Genomic DNA, 27,971 nt, shown 5'->3' with positions numbered 1-27,971 from the left:
TCAAATGGTGCTTAACCACGGTACACATCTGTGGTTAAGATCCACAAATCCATTTTGTGAGTCAAAGAAATCATACCTTGATCAAATGGCTTGTTCGGATTCCAGCTTCTGAAATAATCATCCTAAAAGAATAAAGAGAAATAATAAAGTCAATGTATTCCCAATACTTCCCATCACTGTGTTGTCTTCAGATATTTCAATGACAAAGTACAAGTGAGTAAAAGATATTGTGTCACAGTTAACTCCAAAGTTATCTATGGATTGCACTGGAGCATGAACATATTAGCCTACTAAGGGGTGCCATTTCCTCTATGGCTTGCCACCTTGACATGGTGAAGATTTGCGTGCCCTGATTATCCCTGGAGTAATGCCGTTAGGAGCTAGCTCCTGGTAGGGTCACCCATGGCAGTATGGGCTGGACGGGGTGGTGGAGTGAAACAGAAAGGGTTGGAGGTGGTGGGGGGAGGCGGGGTGTGGGAGCTGCCAGACCAAGCATGGTCAACAGTGGCAGAACTGGTAAAGGAAGGCTGTGCATTTAAACAGCTGTGAAGGCTGCAGCTGCAAGGTTGTCTCAAGAGCTCAGCAAAATCTAACCACCACCAATCCATCAAGATCATGTACACATTGATGCCACCCCAAGGTCCCCACGTTAAACAAAGTCATGCAAAAGCTCCTACCATTTGCAATGTCCTGTGCTAATAGAGGAATGGCAATAAGGACAAGAATGTGACTGGGTGGCACGGTAGCACAGTGGTTAGCACCACTGCCTCACAGCTCCAGGGAACTGGGTTTGATTCCCGGCTTGGGTCACTGCCTGTGTGGAGTTTGCACGTTCTCCCTGTGTCTGTGTGGGTTTCCTCCAGGTACTCTGGTTTCCTCCCACCAGTCCAGTGACATGCAGTCAAATTGATTGGCCATGCTAAATTACCCTTAGTGTACTGGGATTTGTAGGTTAGAAGGATTAGCAAGGTAAATGTGTGGTGTTGTGGGGATAGGGCCTGGGGTGGGATTGTTGTCAGTGCAGACTCGATGGGCCAAATGGCCTCCTTCTGTAGGGTTTCTATGTGAATCTGGGAATTCCTCATCAAGAATCTGCAGAGGCGCCAAATGCATCAAGATGACTGGATACCCGTGTTGGGACAAAAGATGCCTTTGGGCAGCAGCATCTATGACTGAGTTGTCCTCTTCAGAATCCCCTGTTTGGAGTAAGTAGTGGGTGAAGACTGAACAAAGGTTCCCCCAAAAATAGGCTGTGTCGCTTTCTTTTCACTGGAGAACCACACCCTGCATTTTCCGGTCAAAGAGGAACATTTTCAATGTTGTCACTTGGAATGTTAGAACAGTCATGGATAATCTCAAGACTGACTGTTTGAAATTGTATCATTTGATCAAGACTCCAATTTAACATGCCACCCTTAGGTGAGATTCATTTTGCAGGCAAGAAGCAGGTGAGGGAACAGGCAGCAGGATACAATTTCTGTTGGAAGAGAAACCTCTTGTTCATGGAGTTGGTTTGGCCATCTGGAATAGGATGGTGCGTGCAGTACCAGAACTCCCCAACAGGATAATCAAAAGAGTCATAACACTTCACCTACAGCTCAGCCATAACCAAAATGTCTCCACCATCAGCACTTACATCCCAACCTCTGACTCTGATGACAATGTTAAGGAAAAGTCCTATTTTGATCTTGATGACTTCCTCACTGCCAGCTCTAATGAAGAGAGGATCATCCTTCTGGGGAACTTTAATGCCAGGGATTGCAGTGATCCCAATGTCTGGAGCAGAATCAATGGGAAAACAGAGTTGGAAAAGCCAATGCAAATGACATCCTGCTGACAAAGTGCGCTCAGCACAGCTTCTTTATAACAAACACTCTTGTATTCTTGCTGAGACAGTCCAAAAATTATAATGAACTCTTCTGATGGAAGGACAAATATAAAACCACAAGGAAGCATCCTAGATCAAAACATTGGTACCTTCTGGATTATATAGTTGCTTGGGTCAAAGTTCTAAGTAATAACTATCTGTCAACCCTTATGAGAAGTTGATGTCTGCTGGGCAGATCAATTGGTGATGAACATTCATCGAGTACCAAGCCATCACAAGACCCAAAACCCCAAGAATAACCCAACATTGTAAGTAAAGAAGGCAGCATCGGAACAGTTCAAGACTGATACCTAAAGACAATTCTGGAAGATAAAAGGAAATCTAGTGGGAAGAGAAAGCCCGAAAGAGCCAACAATATGCTGACCACCATGACAGGGAAAGCTCTACTTCGAAGCCACCAGGGTCATCTATAGTTCACGGTCAAATGGACAATATCGTCTTCGCTGACAGGATGGTGATTCTCTCCTTAAAGATGGCAATGCCATTCATCAATACTGGAAAGAACATTTTCAATAACTTCCCCACTGAATCCACAATGGGCAGCCGATACTCTTCCCATACCCCATGACAGAACCCATGGGGGAGCCACCATCAATGGGAGAGCTGCAACAAGGAATCAAATGAATGAAAAACAACAAATGCTGTGGCCCTGATGGTATTCTAGCTGAGGCCTTCAAAGTTGGTGTACATTTATCACATCACAACTCCATGCACACTTGCTCTGGATTTGGGAGAAATCCTGACATACACTCTCCTGAATCACTTGTAGCTGACAAAAAAATCTCCTAGCATGACTTTAGACCTTCCATGGGGAACATCTTGCATGGGTTTTTGTTCCCAGACATATCCAATTGGGAATACCACTGGGAAATCTTCATTACGTTCACAAACCTGACCCAAGCATTTGACTCAGTAAATCATAAGGCTCTGCGGACTGTTCTCTCGTGATCTGGATGTCCAAGAATCTTCATCATGATCCAGCAGTTGATGTTCATGATGATATGGCTGCAATTGTCTTGAGTGGGAAATCCAAAACAAGTGTCTTCAAAACCCAATGTCATGCAAGGCTGTGGGATAGTCCTCATTCCATTTAAAATCCACCTGACAGTGGCTATTCACCTCATCAAAGATCAATTGCCCTTTGGTGTTACCATCAAATATCACCTAGATGAAAAACTCTTTAATATCAGTCACCTCCGTGCCGAAACTAAACTGACCACCACAGTTATATATGATCTACAGTTTTCAGCCAACTGCAATGTCATTGCCCGCTCTACACCAGATTTGTAAGCTACTCTCATTCTCTTTAATTCTGCATGCAACAAACTCAGCCTATCCTTCAATGTTGCCAAAGCAAAACTCATATATAAATCCACATCTGGTCAACCAAATATTCCCCCTCCCAAATATGTTTGAAAGAGATTCTGGAATATGTTGAACATTTACTTTACCTTGGACAACCTCTCTCAAAAGCCTATCATTGACAATTGGAGGCCCAACACCAGAACTGTTGCAACAGCTCAGCTTTCAGTGTTTGAAAACAAAGACCTCTGCAAGTCAATGATGTCCTGGAGTACAGTGTGGTTCACATCATGTTTCTGTACCACAGTGAGATATGGACATGTATTAAAGACATGAGCACTAGACAAATTCCATTGGAAATGTCCCACTGCAACTTCCAGATTCAGTGAGAGTACTGGAGAACCAGTTCTTCATGAAGCCAGCTCCACAAGCATTCAGGCAAAGCTTCTGAAAAATCAACATTCATGAACTAGACATGGTGTCTGGATGGCTGAAAAGTGTCTCTGTTTCTTCAACTCTCAGATGGCCAGTGTTTTGGGCAGAAAACGTACTGATGCTCTCCTTGAAGTGTGTCAGCATTGACATTAATGACTGGGAGCTTGCTACCAATCACTCAAAAGAGCAACAGTTTGTCCATCAAGCTGCATCACAATTTGAGTCACAACATCTTAACGATAAGGCAGAGCGGCAGCAGAGAAAGAAAAAAAAAGCAGCAAATCCTGCACGTTGGGTCCCAAAACCTTGTGGGATGTCCTGCCCCGTGTCCCTAAAGATCTGCCAGTCATGAATTGGCCTGCTCAGTCACATGAAAACCTGGGGCAGAAACTTGCAACTATGAGTAGTGTGGCCCTTTAAGGGGGTGTTCTGAGGGCTACGTGATCGCGCTGGACCCTCTGAAGGATCGAGGTCGGAAGCTTATTCAATAGAGTGCGAGGGCATGTATCCTGACTCGGGAAGGACGTTAGTTGGAGCCAGGGAGGAATAGTGTACAGTCACATAGTTATTCTATTGGATCCTATCATGTATATAGTTAAATATTGTGTTGGCAATAACACTCTTTGCTTCTGAAGCCTCCTCGAGTCATCCTCAATTTATTACAAGCAGACATCCTCGAATCGAGGGTTAGTCGACAACTAAAACAGGAAGTCTACAAAATTCCTTTCTGATCTAAAAACTCTCCAGCAATATAACTTCTTAAAACTTATGGCCCACTGACCTCTTTGCATGAAACAAGAAAGAAGCTTCCACATAAAGTGGAATAATTATTCCTCTGTAAAAATGCTCTGACAGTGACACCTACATGAAGGACAGGCAACTGGCTCCCATTCAAAGAATAGCAGACAGTCATAGACATCACAAAGAATAGCGCAATAAGAACAGATATCAACCAGGCAGAAGTGCAGCTTTCTTCTGAAAGTTCTCCCTTTATGTAACATTTTGATTTGTAAACAGAATATCAACTGTAGAAATAGCAACACTCCAAAAGATGTGCAGGTGAGGTGGATGGCCATGCTACATTGCCTGTTAGTGTCAGAGGGATTAGCAGGGTAAATACTTGGGGTTAAGGGGATAGGGCCTGAGTGGGATTTTTGTCACCGCAGGCTCGATGGGCTGAATTGCCTCTTCTGCACAGTAGGGGTTCTATGACTGTTAGAGACTGTCCATAATTGTCAAAGGGGACAGCACAAAGTCTTCCCAATGAGACTGCATCAGTAGATATACAAAATTAAATGTACACAGAGGAGAGGTGCGATCATTTGCACAGTGTGAAAACAGTTTGGAATGGAGGGGCTGGGCCAAAGATGGCAGCTGAGCTGAGTCAATTGCTCAACACGTGAGATGGCAATGCTCTGACCTCCTGCCTTAATATCGTGAGCCCGCACGATTGGGGAGTCCACTTTCGCAGCATTCAGAGCAACACAAGATCAACAGTCAGCAAAATATCTGCTATTCTTTAACTTGATTCCAAAAGCAAAAATTCTGCTCATTGTACCCATGATGGACTGTGCCACCAAACCTTTAGTGGAGCAGTCTGATTTGTCTGAACTGCAAGATTAGCTAGGCTGTCTCCCATTGGTAGCACTCTCCTGAAACTACTCCACTAGCCCCACAGCATATTCCATGGAATGAGGCAGGCAGTGTTAATTATTGAGTTGTGAGCAGGTTTAAGTGACCACTTTAATCTGCATTACACCAAAGGCGGAATTTTACAGCCCCTCCTAGGTTTTCTGATCCCGTTGATATCAACAGATAATTGAACAACTCGCTGCATTTTATGGCCCCATCCCTGCTGCAACGGGGTCATAAAATTCCACCCTTACAGCTAATGAATCCAAATGATCAACAGGCCAGTAACCTCTCAAAATTTCACAGGAAATCAACACTTCATGAGAAGACCTTTGAGGGAGCTCTCTGGAACACATGCATAACATGCTGCTTTCCTTCCTTCCCTGTGACCAGACAGTACAACTGCATCTCAGCACTTGCACTAGTTTTAAGCATACACTCACTACTAAACTACATGGTGCAGGCTAACTGAGATATGAAAGGAGTGAGCAGCACTGTAGCACCAATATAAACAGGAGGATATATACAAACCAGCATGACTGTTAATGGAAGTAAAAAATGCAAAATTTTGAAACAATATTCAATTATTGGAAAGTTTTTTATAATCAGAATTTATAAGTTTTTCAAGACTGTATTAAGTTATCCTGTTTTTTTAACAACCTTTGAGAAATCACAAGGTAATCATACATTATGGTAACAATTAAAAAGCTCAAACAGATTTGAAATTGAATAAAAGTACAAACCTCTACTTCCTGTGTAGGTAAGCAAAAAAACAAAGGAGAGAGAGTGTTAGATCGTTTAAACAAATACAGGTACTTTGAATCACAGAATGCTACAGCACAGAAGGAGGCCATTCATCCCATTATGCCTGTACCGGTCCTTCGAAAGATCAGGCTAAATTAGTCCTACTATTGTTCTTTCCCTGTAGCTCAACAAATCTTTCATTTTCAAATGTTTACCTGATTTTCTTTAAAAGTCATTATTGAATCTTCAACTACCCCTTTCAGGCACCTGCATTTCAGATCATAACTCACTTTGCTGTTTTTGTTTCATGTCACCTCTATTGTTTTTTAAAATCAATTAGAAGTCTGCGTCCTCCGGTTACCGGCCTTCTGAAGCAGTCTCACTTTGTATACTCTGACAAAACGCTTCGCGGTTTGGCACAGCTCAATCAAATCTCCCTTTCACATTCTCCGCTCCAAGGAGAACAACCTTAGCTTCTGTAGTCTTTCCACATAAATGATGTCTTTTATCCCTGATGCCATTCTAGCAACTTTCTTCTGTCCCTTCTTGAAGGCACTGACCTCCTTGCTGCCCAGAATTAGCCACAGTATTCCTCCTAGGGCCTAGCCAATGTATTGTAAAGATTTAGCCTAATCTCCTTGCTTTTGTACTCATGCCAATTCTTCTGAAGCCAGGGATGCTGTATGCCTTCTGAACAGTCTTCTGAATCTGCCTTACTAATTTCAAGCACTGGTCTATGCCAAGCCTCTCTGCTCCTGGCACCCTTTTTTAAAATTGTGCCATTTAGATAATATTATTTCTCCTTAATTTTAGCATCTAAATGAATCACTTCACACTATTCTGCATTAAAGTTTGGAAATGTAAAAAATCCAGTTGTAAAGATCTTTAGTTTGGTATTGCTGCTGGGAATGACAAGATTGTGCTCACCCTTACAGTAGGAACCTTGTTATAGTTAAGGGCTTGACATAAGTGGGCTGAGAGAATAGAAATTCACCCCTCCAATCCTTCCGCACTAAGGCAGCATCTGGCACAGCATCTGATTTGACTGGCGCCATGATCCTGTCTGTCTACCTTGCCAGAAACAAGGGTAAAAGGAAGCAGTGCCACTTCAGCTGGTAGGAGACTATTCCAACATGGAACTCATATTAAGGAATGCTCAAACCAGCCCTCAAAAAAGATAAAGCTACGGCAAAGTTAAGTGGTTAAAACACATGGTGGTATTTCAAGCTGGTGCACAGAATTAAACTCAACAAAATTAAAGCAGCTATACACCATTAATAACATTTACAGCCTTTTTTAACAAAGTGTTTAGTAACACAAAGAGCAAAGATAATATGATGGACCTTCCAACATTTACGTCCCTGCTGAGTTTTCAGCATACTGGAATGGGGAGCAGTGAAAGAGTTTTGGGGACCTGTTCCATTGCTTTTTATCATGTTTGCTCCTCTTCCACCCCCACCCCTATCATTTTCCAGAGGCTGGCTACGTTAGAAAAACATATAAAATACTTACAGTGAGATAACTATGCCCTCAACAGCGTTTTCCACTATTTGAATTCCTTGACCAGTGAATACAAGTGTTGCCAATTCAGCCCAGGCTTCCTATATTCTACAGTAAGGTTTAAAGTTTATTTATAAGTGCCACAAGTTGGCTTCCATTAACACTGCAATTAAGTTACTTTGAAAATCCCCTAGACGCCACACTCCGGCACCTGTTCGGGTACACCAAGGGTAAATTTAGCACAGGCAATGCTCCTAGCCACATATTTTGGACTGTGGGAGGAATCTGGAGCACTTGGAGGAAATCCATGCAGACATGGGGAGAACTTGCAGACTCTGCACAGATGGTAACACAAGCCGGGAATTGAACTGGATCCCTGGCGCTGTGAGGCGGCAGTGCTAATTACTGTGGCAAGATTGTTCCCTTCCCGTTGGCGAACACTTCAGCAGTCACGGGCATTCAGCCTCTGATTGTCGGATAAACGTTCTCCAAGGCAGCCTTCACGACATACGACAATATAGAGTCGCTGAGCAGAAACTGAAAGCCAAGTTCCGCACACGAGGACGGCCTTAACAGGATCTTGGGCTCATGTCACACTATCTGTAACCCCCATGACTTACCTGAACTTGCAACATCTCACTTACTGTCCTGTCTGGATACAATACACATTTCTTTAACCTATGCTTAATGCTATCTCCACACAGATTGTCTGCACCTTTAAGACTTGAGTAGCAGATTAGCTGTAAAGACTTGCATTCTCATCAGTATTCTGTAAACTGTGTGTGTCTTTATATGCCCTGTTTGTTATCAGAACTCTCCACTCACCTGACGAAGGAACAGTGTTCTGAAAGCTAGTGGCGTTTACGACCAAATAAACCTGTTGGACTTTAACCTGGTGTCGTGAGCCTTCTCACTGTACCGCCCCAGCGAGCAGGGGAATTTTCATGGGCTACGTGCAAGCAATCAGAATGTGGCTTTGCATAAGCTACAGAAGGAAAGCACAATCCTTAAACTGCAATTTGCAGACAAATTGGAGGCTCAATTTGGCTACCAGAACAGACCTGGCCTTTGATCCACTCCACCAGCCTGAAGCATCAAGAACCATCCTTCTTTCCCACAATACTCCCAGGAGGAAGCCAGGAGTCTGGCCTCCATATTCAAAAGCAAGGAGGGTTGTGATCAAAGGAGCCATTGCATAGCAGAGGAACCACTTAATAGCTTCGCCCCCCAGCCCATGCATTCCAATCATGTACAGAAAGATGGAGAGTACAGAAAGCCCTAAGCTACAAATGGTGTCAGACTCAAATGAAACACAAACTCCCAGCAGCACAGGTCACAACAGCTCAGATGTTACAAGTGTTGATCATGGTGTTAATACACCAGCCTTCTCATGTCCTGAGCACCAGTTTTGTTTGACCTAATTTCTCAAACAAAAGAAAAGGAAAAAAAGAGAACAAACAACCTGAAATGCAATTTTTGACTTAGGGAAACATAACAATGAAAGAAAGGAAGGAAGGATCACAGCATTCCCCGAAAACTGAGACAAACAATGTAACAAGTGAAAGTAAAGACTAAAGGCTAAACGGGGCTAAAATTCATAAAAAGGAAACAGTTAAATGGTATGAGCAAGCCAATATTAGAGAAAGAATTAGTGGTTGGTTAGGCTGTTCAGTCGCTTCTCAATGTGGCTTGGAGTTTGTGCATAACACACTTTGGGTGAGATAAAAGTGTCATCTTTTACATACCCTGCAATTTTCAGATCATCAGCAATGTGTGCTTCAGATGTACTGAATTGAGTCTTTGTAACTGGTCAGAACACTTTCACCTGTTTGCTGGGTTTGAATCCAACCCAGATTGAGGAATTAGAAGGCTTCTGTTTGTTGGTTGTAAGAATCCCAGTTGGACATGTTGTGCCACACCTTCCCACCTCTGGACTGTCAGAGACTGGATGTATGACTGAAGATGGGTGTCAGGACTCAATGGAAGTCCTGATATGTTGATCCAGCTAAATTAGACCCAGAAGGCGGGATTTCACGGCCTTGATCAAGGGAGACTGGAAATTCCTACCCAAGGTCAACGGAGATTTCCACTGTCGGATCCTCGCCCGCTCTGATTCCATGGTGGGTGAGGTGGTAAGAGTTCTGGCCAGAGACTTGGGAAGGTTCTACTGTGCTTAGCTCTTTAGTTAGCCAGGAAATGACAGATTAAAACTGAGTCTAAAACCTGGGTAACTCCACAACTGACCTCTCCAATCACTCCTCCGACATCCTGACTACCACCTGACCACCCAACTAATTCCCTATCACCAGACTACCTCCTGACTCAACTACCCCCTCAACCTGAATGACCCAAACCAGACTGACCCCCTGAACCAACCCATGTACTCCCAATGACATTCCCGCCCACTAACATTCAAAGACTGAACCTTCAAACTTATCACACAGTAGGCAGTAAGAAGGGTGCATGTCCTGTCTTTGCCCAACCCTATTATGGATGCAGTGCTGCACATTTCTTTGACAGCTGGGATCAAAATGTTTAGCAGCGGCAGCTCGGGAGGAATCTTCGAGCACAGCAGCAATCCACTTGTGCTTGCTGCTGCTTGGAAGATTCAGGCCTTTAAGTTTAGCGCTCAGGTGCTTTCCACTGTGGGAAAGTGGTGACTTTCACAGGTTACCTCACAGTGAAGGCACTTCAGAAATACTTCATTCACTGTGGAGCACTTTGAGATACCCTGAAATGATGAAAGCCACTTCGTAATTGTATTTTGTCCCTCCTTTCAGGTGGCAAATATCAGAGACTTACTTCACTATTGTATTAGATCTCTGTTTTTGGTACAAGGAGCCATTTTTTGTAGGGTAAACGTAGGTGATAGAAAACAAATACGACTTCTTGGAATTGAACTACAAACACACTGAAGATGAATGCATCATGTGAAGTGGCTTGCAGTCTGTAGCATAAGAGCTTTGCAAAAGGGCTTGTATGGGTTCTGGGACTTGTACCAAATAAGTGTTTAGCCAATGTGGCATTACTGTGCCTTTAAGATTTTTTAAAATTATGTTCTCTGCAGTTTCTAAGAAAGTCTGTTTTTTTTTGTTTTTGTTATTGACGCCATGAGATCCGTAGTGACATCTTTTATCACTGCTTAAATTATTTAGATGGGTTTATTGTTTATTTTAATCTGGGGGTTTACGACCCTCTTCGAATTGTTGTGGGAAGATTGATTGGCCGATCAGCTGGGACAGTTGTTTCCTCTCCCAAGAGTTCTTTACTTTCAGTTTTAGCTGCTGGCGAGTCAGAAGCTGTTGGACTCCAGGCTAAAAAGCAGTATTTCTGTCTCTCTCCCTGGTATTAGAAATTTTGCTGGCTAGTTGGAAGCAGTTGCTGGAGTGAAACTGTTGCAGTTAGTGGTTTGCTAGCAGTGGCATTATCTACCTCAAGTTGCTGGGATTTCCAGAACGGAGAAGCCAGAGTTTCAATTCTCCATCCAAAGGGCTAATTCACAACAGGTTTTGCAGAGCCTCAAGTGCCAGCATTCTTATTTTCTGTGCTAAACTTGGGAGGAAGTAAGGAAGTGTTTGCAATGGGTAAAAGTTATAACTAATTTTCTTTCTACAGGTTAACTGTATTCTTAAATAAACTTTGATAAAATATCTCTAGTGGGTCATTTGAAGTATATCTGGAGAGAAACATCTTCTGCTTCCCCGCGTCTAATTCTAAGTGTAAAACTTAAGAACATAAGAACATAAGAAATAGGAGCAGGAGTAGGCCATCTAGCCCTTCGAGCCTGCCCCGCCATTCAATAAGATCATGGCTGATCTGTTGTGGCTCAGTTCCACTTTCCTGCCCTCTCCCCATAACCCTTAATCCCCTCTCTTATCAAGAACCCATCAACCTGCTTCTTAAAAATATTTAGCGAGGTAGCCTCCACCACTTCAACGGGCAGAGAATTCCAGAGATTCACCACCCTTTGAGTGAAGAAGTTCCTCCTCAACTCCGTTCTAAACCGCCTCCCCTTTATCTTGAGGCTGTGCCCCCTAGTCCTACTGTCTTTTTTGAGCGGCAAGAGTCTCTCCACCTCTATCCTATCCATCCCATTCATCATCTTATACGTCTCAATGAGATCTCCCCTCATTCTTCTAAACTCTAACGAGTACAAGCCTAGTTTATTCAGCCTCTCCTCATAGCTCAATCCCCTCAACTCCGGTATCAGCCTAGTAAACCTCCTCTGCACTCCCTCCAGGGCCAAAATATCCTTGCGCAGGTGCGGCGCCCAAAACTGCACACAGTACTCCAGCTGCAGCCTCACCAATGCCCTATACAGCTGCAGCAAGACCTCCCTACTTTTATATTCAATCCCCCTCGCTATGAAGGCCAGCATCCCATTCGCCTTCCTGACCACCTGCTGCACCTGCAAGCTGGGTTTTTGCGACTCATGCACAAGGACCCCGAGGTCCCTCTGCACCGTCGCCTGTCTGGGCCGACATCATAAAATAGAATAGAGTTTCTGACCAGGAATCAAGTGTTTGCATACTTGAAATGTTTGTCACTTTGCATGTTGAGGGCTGAGTTGTTTTATTTATTGCTCATACCTGCATGAAAATACTGAAACTAGCACTAGTTATGCTGTGTTACAAAGCTGCTACAGATTCAAAAGACACCAGTTCCAGTTTAACTTTTTTTTAAAGCCCACAAATTTCCACAATTTCCCACAATAGTAATTGCTGATCTGCAGTGACGGGATGCCAGCTTTGGAAACCCATCACTGCAGATCAGCACTTACTATTGTCGAAATATATTTATGCAGTGACCAGAAAATTAAGTTCTCATGCATCACTGGCTTCTAAGCAAATGGAAAAGAAATCTCTCCACCACCACCCACCACCCTCTCCTTGCTTGCAAATTAAAAACATTCCAATTTCAAATGATTTGGTTCTGTCTAATCTTCATAGAAACATGTTCTCAATAAGTAATGAAAGCCATTAAAGCAGTATGAAATAGACCTAATTAATTTGCCAGAGTACAGTTGTTACATTTTTAAGTGCTTGCAAGATTGCTTTAAGAGCCTGTCACATGATTTGGTGATGTCGTCATTGGGGTGTTTCACGGGCTCCTGCTTAATTTCAGTTTCTACTCTCCGCTGGCAAGAGCTCCTTCAATAAATCTGTTGTCGTTAGTTAGAAGTTACATGTGCAAACCACATATTTTTCTTTTTGTATAAAACCCACAACTCCTAACATGGTTAGGGCATTACGAAATCCAGATTACCAACATGAGAAACGGACAATACTTGAAAATGGACAATATTTTGAAACCGACTGCTGGAAATTATGCGTTTCAACATTTAGTATCTGAAGATTACCTCAATGGTATCCCACACTTACCATTTCATTGCAGCTCTCAAAACCCAACAATTATTTGATCATAATTCAGAATTTATGATAACTAATGCCATCTTAAAAAGGCAATTTTAATATATATGCAGGTTTGGAAAATCTTACAAGGTACATTTTACATAATTCAGTCAAATCTGATTGCTTTTGACTCCTCTTCCCATGTGTCAGATAGAAGACTTAATGGAGGCATTACAGCAATTCTCTGTTCGAGAGCTAGAAAATATATTTCTGACAAATTAGAAATGGTGCATTTGCACGATGAACAGATAGAAACATAGAAACAGAAGCTAGAAGCAGGACTAGGCCATTTGGCCCCTCGAGTCAGCTCCACCATTCATTTTGATCATCAAATTCAATATCCTGATTCCCCCTTCCCTTCATATTGATGCCGTAAGCCCCAGGAGCTATATCTAGTTTCTCCTTGAAATCAGACCTTTTACCTACATTCTGTGGCAGTGAATTCCACACATTCACCACCCTCTGGGGGAAGAAATTTCTCCTTGCCTCTGTTCTAAAAGATTTACTCCTTACCCTCAAACTATGACCTCTAGTTCTGGACTCCCCCACCATCGGGAACATTCTTTCTGAATCTACCCTGTCTAACTCTGTTAGAATTTCATAAGTTTCTATGAGATTCCCTCTCACTCTTCTAAACTCCAGTGAATATAATCCTAACCAATTTAGTCTCTCCTCATATGACATCCCAGAAATCAATCTGGTAAACCTTCGCTGTACTTCCTCTATGGCAAGGACATCATTCTTCAGATATGGACACCAAAGCTGCACACAGTCCTCCAGGTGGGGCCTCACCAATGCCCTATACAATTGCATATCCCTATCCTCAAATCCTCTTGCTATGAAGGCCAACATACCATTAGTCTTCTTTAGTGCCTGTTGTACCTGCGCACTTATTTTCAACGACTGATACATGAGGACTCCAAGGTCTCATTGAGTATCCACCTCCCTCAATTTACACCCATTCAAGTAATAATCTGTCTTCCTATTCTTGCTACCAAATTGGATAACCTCACATTTGTCCACAAATTATACTGCATCTGCCATGTAGGTGAATGAGACTGAAAGTATGCAGGTAAAAAAAGATGGAGAAGAATGGTGCAAGTATATGTGGGCACAGAGGTACAAGCACACACACTCGATACAAAGGAAGGAATTAGTACAGGTGACTAAGGTCTCACCAACCATCTGGAGAGCCAGTAAGAGATCTGTATCATCTTCGTTACGCATTTAATATGGAGAAGATTGTCAATCAAGCACTTAAGTACTTGCCTTTCGACCTTCCTTCGATTACGGACTAAGGAAAGAAATCTCAAGAGCTGCCGGCCAATCTCTCTGTTGCAGGCAGCACCACTGGTAATAGTGGCAAGTGCCTACAATGTACCAACTAGAAGCCCAGGATCAACAAAAGATCAAAGATGAGCAAGTGCAGCGGGGTCATGGGGTGCGGGCTGCTGCAGGAGGTGAGGTGACATCAAAGGCAGTCAGTGGGGTATTTTTAGCCTCCACTACTCAATGCCAGGCTCCAGGATCAGGCATGGAGTGCCTGACAATGAGGAACCCCCATGAAGCTTGCGAACAAACCAGACAAGAGCTTGCTTTTCAGATTTTCCATGTGGCAACTCCCCCCACCAACTGGGCCTTAATTTACATCCGGCTGGGAAGGCTGTCCACAAGCCTTCCCACCTCAGCCTTAGTACGGCAGAGGTGGAAACACTTGCCTTCCTCTTGCCCTATTAAACGCACCCCACATTCTCCCTCCACCCCACCTCCAAACTTTTTGGCAGGGCAGGACATTAAATTTCACCCCCAATGTGGGCTGAAGTTTAAAAAATGTTCTTCAACTGTTGTGTATAGCTAAACCAACGAAGGGAGTAGGGAATGAGTAACACAGGAAGACAAATGGAAAATCAAGGGGAAATTAAGCAAAATTCAACAGCAGGAAAAGGAAAAAGGAGATAGAAAAGGCATTTTTTTCCCCCCAAAATGCAAGCTGAACGTTTTTGGAAAACCTATAAAAGACAGCTGTAGAAATCATTGAGCCTGCATGAGAACTCATTAGGCATTTTGAACCCGTCAAGAAAATGCCTTTTAACGGTTCCCGTTGTAAAACATAAACATTTTGATTAATTAATTGTGAAATGTAGCTGACAGATTTGAGAAAGTGAATCCGTGGATACTCTGAGATCAAAATGTTCATGAAATCACAATATTTTCAAATTAAGCATCATAATATATTTTGCTTCAAGTGATTGTCACCCCAAAGAGGTAAGTTCAGGTTACATTGGAAACAGATTTTGTTTCTTGGTAAACTTGTAACCTTATCACGAAAATACATCAAGAGCAATACAGTTTTTGTCTAACCTCATGTATAAAACGATTAGAGTCATGATGTGGATGATTAGGTCAGAGTTTTACGAGGCTGAATGTTCCTAGCCCATTAGCGGCAGGCTGGGAGAAGGAAAGGCTGACAATGTGTTGGGGGGGGGGGGGGGGGGGGAACGGTGCGGCGGTGTCAGAAGGGAAGCCCTGTCATTGTGGCAATTTGCAAGCACGCAAACTTTAGCAGCATGGCCACCCAACTGAACCATCGAAGAGCCCAATTAGACACCATCTCCACACACTGGAGGGGTCTATTGCCATGAGACTGCCAGTTAAACAATGCTAGCCACCCAGCAAGTTCTCAGTGGAGGTCCTTCTTCATGGGCATTCCATTGCCAATGGAATCCATCCCCATCCAGGGGCTAACAAACCCCCTCCCAAACACCCCTGCACACACACACACACACACACAACCCCCCCCCGCCCCCATTGATCACTGAGCCCTTTTTACCTGCTCTCCTCACAAATGCTTACATGTATTCCGGGGGGGTCCTTGGCATTGAGGTGCTCTCTCCTATGTGATGCAGTGTCAAGGATAGTCAGGGTCAGGAGGGGTGATGCTGCCGAGTTACTTGGCTGCCAGTTCTCTACTTGGGCCAGCAGCTCTCAGGGTGAGCACCATTCTCAATTGGGGGTTGGTCCTGCTGGCAAAATACCACCCCAGGGCAAACATCAGATTTAATTCCTGTTTTTATCTCCAATGGCGCCAATGATGACGACTCTGCCCAAGACCACAAGGGACTACAAAAGGATCATGAATGTACCCCAATCACACAAACCAGTCTCCCATCCACAGACTCTGTCTACACTTCCCACTGCCTTGGCAAAGCAGCCAGTATATTCAAAAACCCCACACAGTCTCTTCCACCTTCTTCCAGCGGGAATAAGATACAAAAGTCGGAGGTCACGTACCAACCCACTCAAAAGCAGCTCCTTCCCTGCTGCTGTCAGGCTTTTGAATGGACTTACCTTGCATTAAGTTGATCTTTCTCTACACCCTAGCTATGACTGTAACACTACATCTCTCGTTTCCTTCTCTATGAATGGTATGCTTTGTCTGTACAGTGCACAAGAAACAATACTTTTCACTGAATGCTAATACATGATAATAATAAATCAAATCAAGATGCAACTCTGAGCAGAAAAAAATTAATCAGTCCATAGTATCCAAAGTAAAATTCTAAAATGCTTCAATGGTATAGTTGAATGTGCCAGACACATTAGTTTGAAAGGTTCTGCTTTGCCATATCATGTAGCTTAAACTTCCCTGAGCTTTAGCACACAGATAATTGACCCTTGATGTATGTTCACCCTGCATACATAATGCAGTTCTGATTATAGAATTCTGGAATATGTGAAGCACTCCATTCCCAGCATTTACAAGGACTGCTCTAATATTTTGCGAATGATAAGCTCCACATGCAGCAGATAAAGCGTGTAATTAGACTCCAGTTGCACAGTTCAGAGCTTATACAAAGAGCAAGGCTACAAAGAGCCAACAGAACTAATGAGGATGCTCCAAAGGTCAATTGTCAGCAAATAAACACCATTTTCTGCACTTACTGGGATTTTATTTTATTATTACTGGACTGAATATTTTCTCGATCTTTGAAGAATTTTGTATAGCACGACAGCAACCCAATATTTAAGAAATCTACATCACGAAGAAGAATAAGCTGCATTTTTCTGATCCTAATGTGCACATATTACATTGGTCTGTTTTTTAGACATGCGTTATTTTAATTAAGCATGAAAAAGAAATACACAGAACAACCTAACACAAGCACACTGAGCATCTGTATATGATCTTCACCCAATGGAAAAAACACCCCCAACAAGCTGAATTTCTAGAATGCTCTGGAAGATATTTTTGCTCCTCCGTAATTTTTGGATTTTGCCTTGATGATGGTAATCTTGGCATTAACGTACTGGAGATTGCAAACAGGTTAGCAAAGTAATAACATCCTGGGGATTATCTGTGATTAGGAACTGAACTAGACCAGCCATATAAATACTGTGGCTACAAGAATAGGTCAGAGGCTGGGAATCTTGTGGTGAGTAACTCACCTCCTGACTCCCAAAGTCCATCCAGCATCTACCAGACGCAAGCTAGGTGGTGGAATTATCCCCTGGAGGAGTACAGCTCCAACACTCTGAAAGTATGACATGGTCCAGGACAAAGCAACCCATTTGATGGCACCCCACACACCACCTTAAACATTCATTCCCTTCACCACTGACAGACAATGCCTGCAGTATGGACCAGCTACAAGATACACAGCAGCAACTCCCCAAATCACCTGTGACAGCATCTTCCAAACCCGTGACCTCTAACTTGTAGGAAACAAAGCACAGCAGATGAATACCACTAACTGCAAGGCTGAGATGTTTCCAGCTCTTCTCGCCAGCAGGATTTTCCTGTCCTGAAAGTTGAACCCTGTTGTGCGTTCCCTGGTGGTGGAATGGGTGCGCCAGATCGGGGTAGACTTTCGTGGGACTGGACAATTCCACCAGCTGCCAATGGTGAACCATGTCCATTGAGGGAAAACCCACTGTGTGGGGTGGGGGGAACATACCAGTTCAAGTTTAATGTCACAAGTCAACTTGATGTGGAATTTTTTCACTGTTCCTTCACTGCATTTGGTTCAAAGTTATGGAACTCCCTCTCTGACAGTCTATGGGTGTACCTACACCAAATACAATATAGCAGTTCAAGAAGCTAGTAACTTCTCAAGGGTTCAGAAATGGGCAATAAATGCTGACCTTGGCAGCAACATCCACATTCCATAGTTGAATTGAAACAAATGTGTTAAACATTAAGGGTGCGATTTTTCCATGCCGACACGTTAATTTACTAGTGTGGCGGGCTGGGAGAGTCGCATGTGGGTCGATTCGCGGGATTCGCACATGCGTTCCCAACTTGTGCACATCTCCGAGTGCTGGATATCCAGCACAGTCGGGATCACACTGGAAACCAGCGGGATCAGCAGGTAAATGATTTTAATCCATCTCCCTTGGGGCAGAGTCCGCGCTGGGAATGGCTGTGGGCGCCGCCATTGTCTGTGGGGGCGAGTGGAAGGGCAGCACTGCAGGGACCTGGGCTGGCCAGTGATCGAGCTGACTAGCAAACTGCAGGCTCACAGATCGGGGCCACTGTGCATGAGTTTTTAATGATATTTACAATTATGACCTCTGCAGTGCACAGAATGTGGGAGATTTGAGTGTGAACTCCCACTGGAAAAAAAACCAATCGTGATTTACATCCGTTTTCCTGCAAATTCAGCACTTGAGAGCCTTTTTGGAAGAATCGCACCCTAAATTTTGTGAACTGGCCTCAAAATGTTGTTGGAACATAATTCTGGAATCTCAATCCATTAAAAAGGAGCAGAATCTTCCTTTCCCACCAGCTTGGGAATCATGGGGTCACTTAATTTGATGGGAGACAGAAAATCAGTTTCTTGATGGTGGGATAAATTGTTTGAGTTTTAGGAGACAATTGGTGATATTGGACGGTCACTGATGCAGGGAGAAGCTGGTGGGCGACAGCGGGAGGGTCGGAGGTAGATTTTATAAGAAGGAGCTTGTTGGCAAGGATGCAAAAATTGATTCAGATTTGTGGGAAGTAGGGAAGTGGGTAGAAAGAATGAGAGTGGGCATCTCTATCGTTATGAGGGTGGGATTTTTGGGAAGAAAGGGGACATTTAAATTAACCTGGGCAGAGTATCAGGTGATAGGGGAGGGCTGAAGGGTGTCAATAGAGAGGTCACAAAAGTGATTCTCAAGGTGGTCCGTGGTTCTGGGGCAACAGGGTTTATTCATTCATGGGACATAGGCATCACTGAGTAGCCAGCATTCATTGCCCATCCCTACTTGCCCTTGTTCAGAGGGCAGTTGAGAGTCTGCTGTGGTTCTGAAGTCACATGTAGGCCAAACCAGGTAAGGAAGACAAATTTCCTTCCTTAAAGGACATTAATGAAGCGGATGGATTTTTCCAACAATTGACAATGGTTTCATGGTCATCAGTAGATTCTTAATTCTAGATTTTTTTATTGAATTCAAATTCCACTATCTGCCGAGGCAGGATTCGAACCCAGAGCATGAGCTAAGTTTCTGGATTAATAGTCTAGCGACAATACCACTAGGCCAGTGCCTACCTTGAAAGGTGACAGTGAGATTTGGTGCCCATCCTCAGCCTGTATTAAGTGGAAGAACTCAGGGGTGAGCTGGGAGGTGATATGATTAGCATTTGCCCTAATTTTCATGCCCCCCACCCACCCCCCATGGGGAAAATGCCTGCCGGGAGCTAATTCAGCCTCATGATTCTACTTTCATGTAAATATAAATCATCTGATTTGGGTTGTTCCAATTTATATGCAAGATTTCTTTGGAAAGTGGCAACTTTTCAGCCCATTATTGTTTTCCCAATTAATAGATTTTAGCTATTATTAACTGAGTTTGGTTATATGGTATAAAAGTTTAGAGTGTTGGATACCAGAGATAGGCTTACAATAAGACCTACCTGTTATTAGGTTACAGGGTACAATAGGCTACAGTATGAAGATAATATTTTTTTTCTGAGAACCAATATCTTTTCATCTCCCTTATACTCTTAAAACCATATTTCATTTGGTGCAGAAATGAAGCAATCACAGTGCATTTTTGGGTTCAGTCTGAAGTCAACAAGATCTATCCCGGTATAGCTAGTGGCAGACTCAATTCAGCAAAATGAGTTTTCTGCCCAATTTAACACAGGATGGCCAACATTAACCACTGAAAATGCAACCTACAACCCAATTACCGCTCAAAAGATAGGTCAAAAGCACTGGACAACTTACTGACATCTGATCAATTCCACCTATCATCTTGATCATGAAACTTGTCTATTATTTCTCTTTCTCTGCTATTGCACTCAGTAACTTATAGCTGCAGTTACTCCTGCGCTCGCAATGAAATCCCATTAAGAGACCGGAGGTCTATTGTTAGGGACATTTTGTTTACACCAATCCCACTTGAAATGGGAGTTGCCTGTAAATGTGGGCCAAAAGTTCTTGTTCAGGTAAAGTCAAAACGCTTCATCTTAAATGTCAAATGAAATCAATTCAGCATGAACGCCAGGCCCTTCTTTCTCTAATAGTTTACTCTTAAATCCATTTTCTGCTCTGGCAACTTCTTCTGACCATGAATGGGCCCAATATAGATTGCAGCACCCAGCAGTTACTGCAATATCAGTTAGGTGTGGATAAGTTGTGAAACTTGGAGCTGCTAACATAACATCAGGGTGAAACTTCTTTAACCTTTTTTGCTGCAACAACTTCCCTCTGAATATTATGAGCATTTCCTGATATTTTTGTTTGGACAGTGACTCAAACTGGCTTAACTTAACTGCCAATGTATGAATATTTCTGATATTAAATATGAACTGCTGACAAACCCCTATTCAATATACGTGCACTATAAAGAGGAGGAAAGAATTGTAACCATCCCTCTGCCAGTGAGAACTAAAATATTTATAGGATCAAGAGAAACGAGAGTATACTAATAACTTAGAAAAATAAATGTTAATCATAATGGAGAAACACAAATTTAAATGTTGCAGAATATATAAATTTACATTCCATAAATCAGCAACAAAAATAGTTTGAATTCACATAGTATTTCAAACAAAGAAGAAATTAGTTTTTTTTACAGCAAGTATGGTAATCTGGAATGCATTACCTGGAAAGATGGTGAAAGCAGATTCAGTAATAATTACTGGAAGGCAATTGGATAAATGATCGAAAATTAAGCATTTGAAGAGTTAAGAGGGAAGCACAGGTTATACGGACTCATTGAAAGAGCTGCTACCAGTGCATTGGGTCGAATGGCCTTGTTCTATGGTATACAAATAAAAATCGTCAATAATCCTAACATTTTACAGAAGCAGAAACAGACAACAATCAATGCAGAACCAAAGAGAGATATTACAAGTTCATAAGATCTAGGAACAAAATTAGGCCATTCGGCTCATCGAGCCTGCTCCGCCATTCAATCAGGGCTAATATGCTCCTCATTCCCAATTCCCTGCTTTCTCCTCATAACCCTTCAACGCATTACCAATTAAAAATCTGTTTAACTCCTCATCAAGTTTACTCAGCATCCACATCACTTTGGGGGCATGAATTCCACAGAGTCACAACCTTTTGGAAGAAGTAGTTTCTCCAAAAAGATGTGACTAGAAGCTTGACAATAAGAGGTGGGATTTAAGTAGGGTCTTAGAATGCAGAGAATTGGAGAGAGGAGGAAGGGAAGGAAATCTAGAACTTAGGACTTTGACAGCTGGAGCCATGACCCCAGTGGTGGGGCAGAAGAGGATGCATTCCCAGAGATGCACAAGATCAGAAATGCAGGAACACCATTCTTGGAGAGATGCAAAACTGTAGAAGGCAACTGAGATATTGAGAGACAAGACCATGAAAGAATCGTATTGACTTATTCCTGGAGATTCTTGGAAATGCATCTTTCTACTTGCATCCGAGGCAGTACAGAGATACTCTGCTCGAGATTTTGCTAAACACATGTTTGTAGGTTGCTTGTTTAATGGTGACAATAGCACGGGGTGTCATGACCTTCTGAAGGGGTCAACATTTCACAGATTTTTCTGTCTTTAGAGATTGGATGAAAATCGCTTACCCAAAGTTTTCTCTATACCCTTATGAAGCTGGGAGAAAAAGCAATGGTAGGATTTCCTGCTGCACCTGTGTGCTGTTTTTTTTGATGGATTTGTTTGCATGCTCAGTGCAAACATCTTGGGGGAGAAATTCCTTTACGAGTACTACGCAGACTTGTCTCAATTTGGAGTCAGCAGATAGCCACTTGCCCTGCCTGCACACTATTCTTCAGTGGTATCAGGGAACACATGGGCAGCATAGATAATGACATACAGAGCTTTAAATTGGTAGGGAATCAAAATATGTCAATGTAGCATCGCTAGAAGCGGTATTGAAAGTATTTTTCCTCCCCTTATATTTTTATTGCAAAATTCAAATTAATCTGATAAAATGGAGGGCTAAGAACATTTCTGATGCAAGTAAGGATAAACTCCATAACCAATCCAAACTCCTGGCTTGAGAGCCAGTAGCTTGTCACTAACTCTCCATATATGATCTAATAGTTCCAAAACTTGTTAATGATAAAAATGCTCAGCTTAGTAAATCAAAAAGATTGCTTTAAAAATTATCCTTAGAAAATTTATGTATTTCACAAGAAACTAATCCTATAGTTCAATCACTTCAAAAGTATCTTATTGGCTGTAAGGTGGCCCGGAGCACACTTACCACACTGGCATCCACCAGACAGAATGGAAAATTGCCCAGGAATATCCTGTCTACAAAATGCAAGATTAATTTATTAGGGCTAATTACCATCCCATCAGTCTACTTTCAGTCATCAGAAATATGATAGAAAGTGTAATTGCAATGCTGACAAGTGCAATGCACTCAGCAAAAACCTGCTCACCCAAGCTCAGTTGAGGTTCCTCCAAGGCTGTTCAGCTTCTAATTAGTGCTTTGGATCAATCAAGGACAGAAAGTTTCAATGTGACAGGCGAGGTGAGAGTGACTGTTCTTGACTTCAAAGCAGCATTTGCCCAAGTGCTGGAGTAAAATTCAAGTTCATATAAATCATGGAGAAAACTCTACAATGGTTGAAGTCATAAGCAACACAAAGTAATTTGTTTTGGAGGCAGATCATCTCATCTCCAAGACGTCAGTGCAGGAGTTCCTCAGCATAGTGCCCTAACTTAGCTATCTTTAGCTGTATCATCAATGACCTCTCTCCATCATGACATGAGTAGTGCTCAATCCCATTTGTAACTCTTCAGATACTGAAGCTGTCCCATGTCCATATGCAGCAAGACTGAAACAACATTTCAGCAGCTATAAGTGACAATTAAAATTTGTGCCACACAAGTGCCCATCCCCAACAAGAGAGAATCTAACCATCTCTCCTTGATACTAAGTGGTATTACCCCACCGTCAATATCCAGGGGTGAATACTGACCAGAAATTTAATTGATATAGCTACCGTGACAACAAGGGTAGGTCAGAAGCTGGGAATTGTGCATTAAGGAACTCATCTCCTGACTCACTTAAGTCTGTCCAGCACACCGAAGACACAAGTGAGGAATGTGATGGAATACACCCTACTTGCTTGGATGGGTGTATTTCAAGCACTGCTCAAGCATGTCTGTACAAATTAAAAGCAAACCACTTGATCAGCATCTCAAATACTCACTCCTTCTACCACCAATGTACAGTGTGTACCAATTACAATATGTGCTGCAGCATGTTGCCCAGGTTTCTTCACCAACACCTTTCACCATCACCTAGGAGAACAAGGGAAGCAAGCGCATAGAAACATGATGCCCTGAAAGTTTCCCTTCAAGTCGCACACCATCCTGACTTTCAAATGTGGTATCATTCCTTCGCTGTCATTTGGTCAAAATCCTGGATCCAACTCCCAAACACCATGGGTGGGATTTTATGGCCTCGTTCGAGTGAGATCGAAAAATCCCACCCAAGGAGGATGGACATTCCCATTGTCTGTCCCTCACCCACTCTGATTCCATGGCGGGAGGGGTGGTTGAATTCCGACAGCTTTGAACTGCAGTTTAATCACTTCAGAAGTATCTTATTGGCTGTAAGGCTAAAAGTATCTTATTGAACTGCAGTGATTTGAGCAGACATCTCACCACCACCTCCCCAAAGGCAATTAGGGATCAGCAAAAATGTTGGCTTTCTCAGCTCACAGCCCTAGAAGGAATAAAATGTAATGGCTGATCTGCTGAGTGTTTCCAGCATTTGCTGTTGCTACGGCCATTATTTACTTGATATATCGAATTAATTTGCACTTTAAATTGAAAAGGCACAACACATGATGTATTAAGTTACTAAACAACAGATGGATTTTATTGCTGGAAAATAAGGTTAAGCAATTCCTTCAGTGAAAAAGTCCTCAATTATGTTGTTTTTACAGCATTATTTATTTGATTGACTGTTTGATTCGGCTGCACATTTTCTTCGAGTTAACAAAGTTCTGCTAGAGGACAAAAGGCCAGTTTCTAGTTCAGCTTTACAGAGAGGGAGAATTTTCCATCTTAAGGTCACTGACAGTACTTGAGATAATTTTCATAAGCCATTTGCATGGTGCTGCACAAAATTCATTGCTCAACAGATTTGCTCACTGTGTCTTATAGAAGACAGGTGCAAACTATTGTCTTCTTTAGTCTACTCCTGTAATTCCAATTTTAGCCTCATTCAAAAGATCAATGCATTCACGGTGAGTTTCAGACAGGATGACAGTGGATGAACATATTGAATCTTGGGTTGCCCTGGTGAGCTGGAGCTCATCACTTCAGCTGTACCTTCTGGCTTGCTGCAGAAATCCATATCCCATTAATCTTTCTCTGGCTGTGTCCCACTACGAGAGTATAATCTATCGAGTCCATATCAGTGTTAGTTCCAAACATCTCTGTGGCTCAAACATGTACATACAAATCCAATGCAGACGAGTTTGATTAGAATGCACTATTGTTGCTAAGGTGTGGGCCAGCATAAGAAATACTTTTTAAAAATTCTAATGAAGCCTCACTGAAGGATTGTCCCTGTCAACATCAGCACGATTGCAGGGCTACAGGCGCATTGAGACAAAAGGATTTGCACTTTGAATATTTTAATGATGCTTTCCTTCTTCAAGCTCCACATCGCACATTATCTTCACCTCCCGCAGATTTTGTAGTGGGGTACTAGAGATAGTTAATAACAGTGCGGATTCACTGGCTCTGTTGTGATACCGCCTTTCCTGAAGGAAAGTGGGCGGTGATGGGGCGAATACAAGGTCTGTCTTTAAGGAAGCATCTAATTCAAATACTATTAGGATCCCTTGAGGAGAAGAGAGACAAAGGATGGCTGAGAATACAGTAAATTGCTATTTTAAATTATATAAAGCTTTCCTCAATGAAATTGTTTTGTTTCATTCACATTTTCACAAGACCTGTAGTAAATGCTACTTAAGTCCTGGTTACACGGGAATAGTATTTGAATACACACTTAAAACTAAAGTCTAATGCAAATAAAATCAAATGCAAGATAAGCAAGTCCAAACATACCTCTTACCATCTCTATAGGTTACATGCATGCACAGACAGTCATTGGAAGCAAGATAATGAATACTACAAACAGCGGTAACCCCAACACTGAATCATCTTCTTAGGCAGTCCCTCAGGATTGAGGATGACTTGCTTCCACGCCGGAATACAGAGTGATGGCTTTTTATTAGCACTCAAAAGTTACTGTTGAATGGTCTGGGACCTGTAAAATGCTGGGATTTCTGGAATGACTGTTCAGAAGTACAATCTAATGCTTTCTTGCAACATCCTAGTTTTTTGCATTTATTTCAGCTGCAAGTCTGACATTTTAGAAAGAGTTAATGAATAGATTTTAGGGGCCGCACGGTGGCACAGTGATTAGCGATGCTGTCTCACAGCGTCAGGGATCTAGGTTCAATTCCGGCCTCAGGTCACTATCTGTGTGGAGTTTGCGCATTCTCCCTGCGTCTGCGTGAGTTTCCTCTGGGTGCTCCAGTTTCCTCCCACAGCCCATGTGCAGGTTAGGCGGATTAGCCACGCTAAATTGTCAAGGGATTAGCAGGGTAAATATGTGGGGTTACGGGAATAATAAATATGTGGGATTGTGGTCAGTGCAGGCTTGATGGGCCGAATAGCCTCCTTTTGCATTGAGATTCTATGGTTTTGGTCTCATGACTCTGTAATTCCCTATATTACTCTATGTGAGTACTTCGGTCTCAAGATCACCACCAGCACTGCAATGACTCTATAGTCCGGCACTCTGGCTCGCTCTCCTCTACACCCCAGAGCCCCCTCAGCCTTTCGGCTAAGATTAAGCGTCAAGATGGACTGCAATGCCTTATCAAACCAACTTGGATCATGTTTGTCTCTCTTGCGGGGAGCATGAATTGGATTTCAATGGAACTTGAATTTGGTTTTGGAGTAAACAGGGAATGGGTTTGGGTCCGATCAGTCCACTCTGGCTTTGTAACTTTAAGAATGGAGTAAAAAAAATTAGAAAAAGCAATCTTGGAAATCAATGATGAAAGCAAGTACAGTTTTCTGCAGCAATACACATTCTGTTTTTGTTATATTTGTCACCCCGTTCACACTGATTAAAAAAGTGGCGCAGCAGATAGAATCGAACATACCGTCTGCTTCTCACACTGAGAAATTGTTTTATTTTCAAACTCATTTAATTTGCTGGGGAACAATTCCTGTGAATTATCTTCAGCAACCATCTGAGAAAGGAAGGAACTTCCTGAATATAACTAAATCAGGGTTAAGTTTTGCCATTTCCATCCTGACTGCCTGTGGTCCACCTTGGGTAGGCACTGGAGATAGCCTCCATTATCATGAAATGCCTTCGACTGCAATTCTCCCAAAAATGCTGAATTGGTGGGAGAACTGTTCTAAATCCCAACTTCTCACCTGAATCGCCACACTCTATGCACTGAAGTGGTCCCAGTCTGAAATCTCATTAAAAACCTGGGGGCACAGGGCCTATTCACGCCAGTGTTTGATAGTTCTGGAACTCTGTGCATGTGCAGTGGCCCCGATCTGTCAGTCTCCCCATTTGCTGGCCAGCTCAAATCGCTGCTCAGCCCGAGGACCATGCAGTGCTGCCCCTCCAGCCCCCACCCCTCTCAGTCTTGATCGCGGCCCCCACAGCAATTCCTGGTCAGCACTGACCCCGCTGCCCCGGAGCGCTCTGATGTATAGCTCACCTTCCCCCCCTTCCCCCAGCAGTGACGATCCCCCCACTCCCCTCACCCCAGAAGACCCACACACCTCGCTGACCACCACCCCCCCCCCTCCCCCAAAAGAGTCAGTATCCCCCCACCCCCGGAGGCAAACCCCCGGCAGACCACACCACCCCCTCAACCCCCTTCCTGCCCCAATCACTGCCCTCCCTCCATCCCAGACCGATCACCATGCAGAGTGGCAGCGAGGTCCCCCACCCCACCAATCGTCCCTAGGCCCTGCCCACAATAGGCCCCGCCCTCTTGGCACTGCCTGATGCCTAATGGGCACTTTGCTCCTGGGGCAGTGCCAGGGGCACAGACTGGCACTGCCAGGGTGTCCATGCTGAAGGGGCACCACCCCTGCCACCTGAACCCCTGTGGGCCCTGATTGCCTCCCTCCTTCATTCCGGTGGGTTCTCCTGCTAGTCTCCCGAATGTGGGGAGCTAATCTCCCAGAATGAAGTACTCCTGGTGGGCTGGGAAACTCAATCAAGACCTGAAAAGGTCCCAATAATTAACTAATATACATATTTCACATACATGCAAAAAAGATTTAAATTATTAACCCGCCTTCCCGCCAGTTTCCAGCATAGTCTGACTGACGCCAGTTCACCGGCCCTGGGAGATGCGCGTGCGTTCCTGATGGACGCACAAATCCCTCTTCAAGGCCAGAGACACACATCACCCACTGCATTCCGACAGAAAAGTTTCAGGACACAATGGGAGAATCACAGCTCTCGTTTTTGTAGGTCTTTTGATCTTGAAGTATTTGTACTCATTACTATATATTCTGAAATGTCGAGGGCTTTTAGACATGGGGCGGGATTTTCCAT

General features: G+C 43.2%; 1 protein-coding gene across 1 annotated transcript in view; it reads right to left on the bottom strand.

Moving 5' to 3' along the window:
• Window positions 1-27,971, bottom strand: part of LOC145351657 (testican-1-like) — a 363,693-nt gene that overhangs the window by 315,732 nt on the left and 19,990 nt on the right. The window contains exons 3-4 of the mRNA XM_080201217.1: window positions 26,545-26,634; window positions 77-122 (exon numbers count right to left, since the gene is read on the bottom strand). Of these exons, the coding sequence (XP_080057343.1) occupies window positions 77-122; window positions 26,545-26,634 (136 nt within the window). The remainder of the gene's footprint in view (window positions 1-76; window positions 123-26,544; window positions 26,635-27,971) is intronic.

Source organism: Carcharhinus amblyrhynchos, chromosome 13, assembly GCF_965287045.1.
Source record: "Carcharhinus amblyrhynchos chromosome 13, sCarAmb.v2.hapA, whole genome shotgun sequence".
Taxonomy (NCBI): domain Eukaryota; kingdom Metazoa; phylum Chordata; class Chondrichthyes; order Carcharhiniformes; family Carcharhinidae; genus Carcharhinus; species Carcharhinus amblyrhynchos.
The sequence above is the reverse complement of the archived record's forward strand: the minus strand, read 5'-3'. Positions and strand labels throughout refer to the sequence as shown.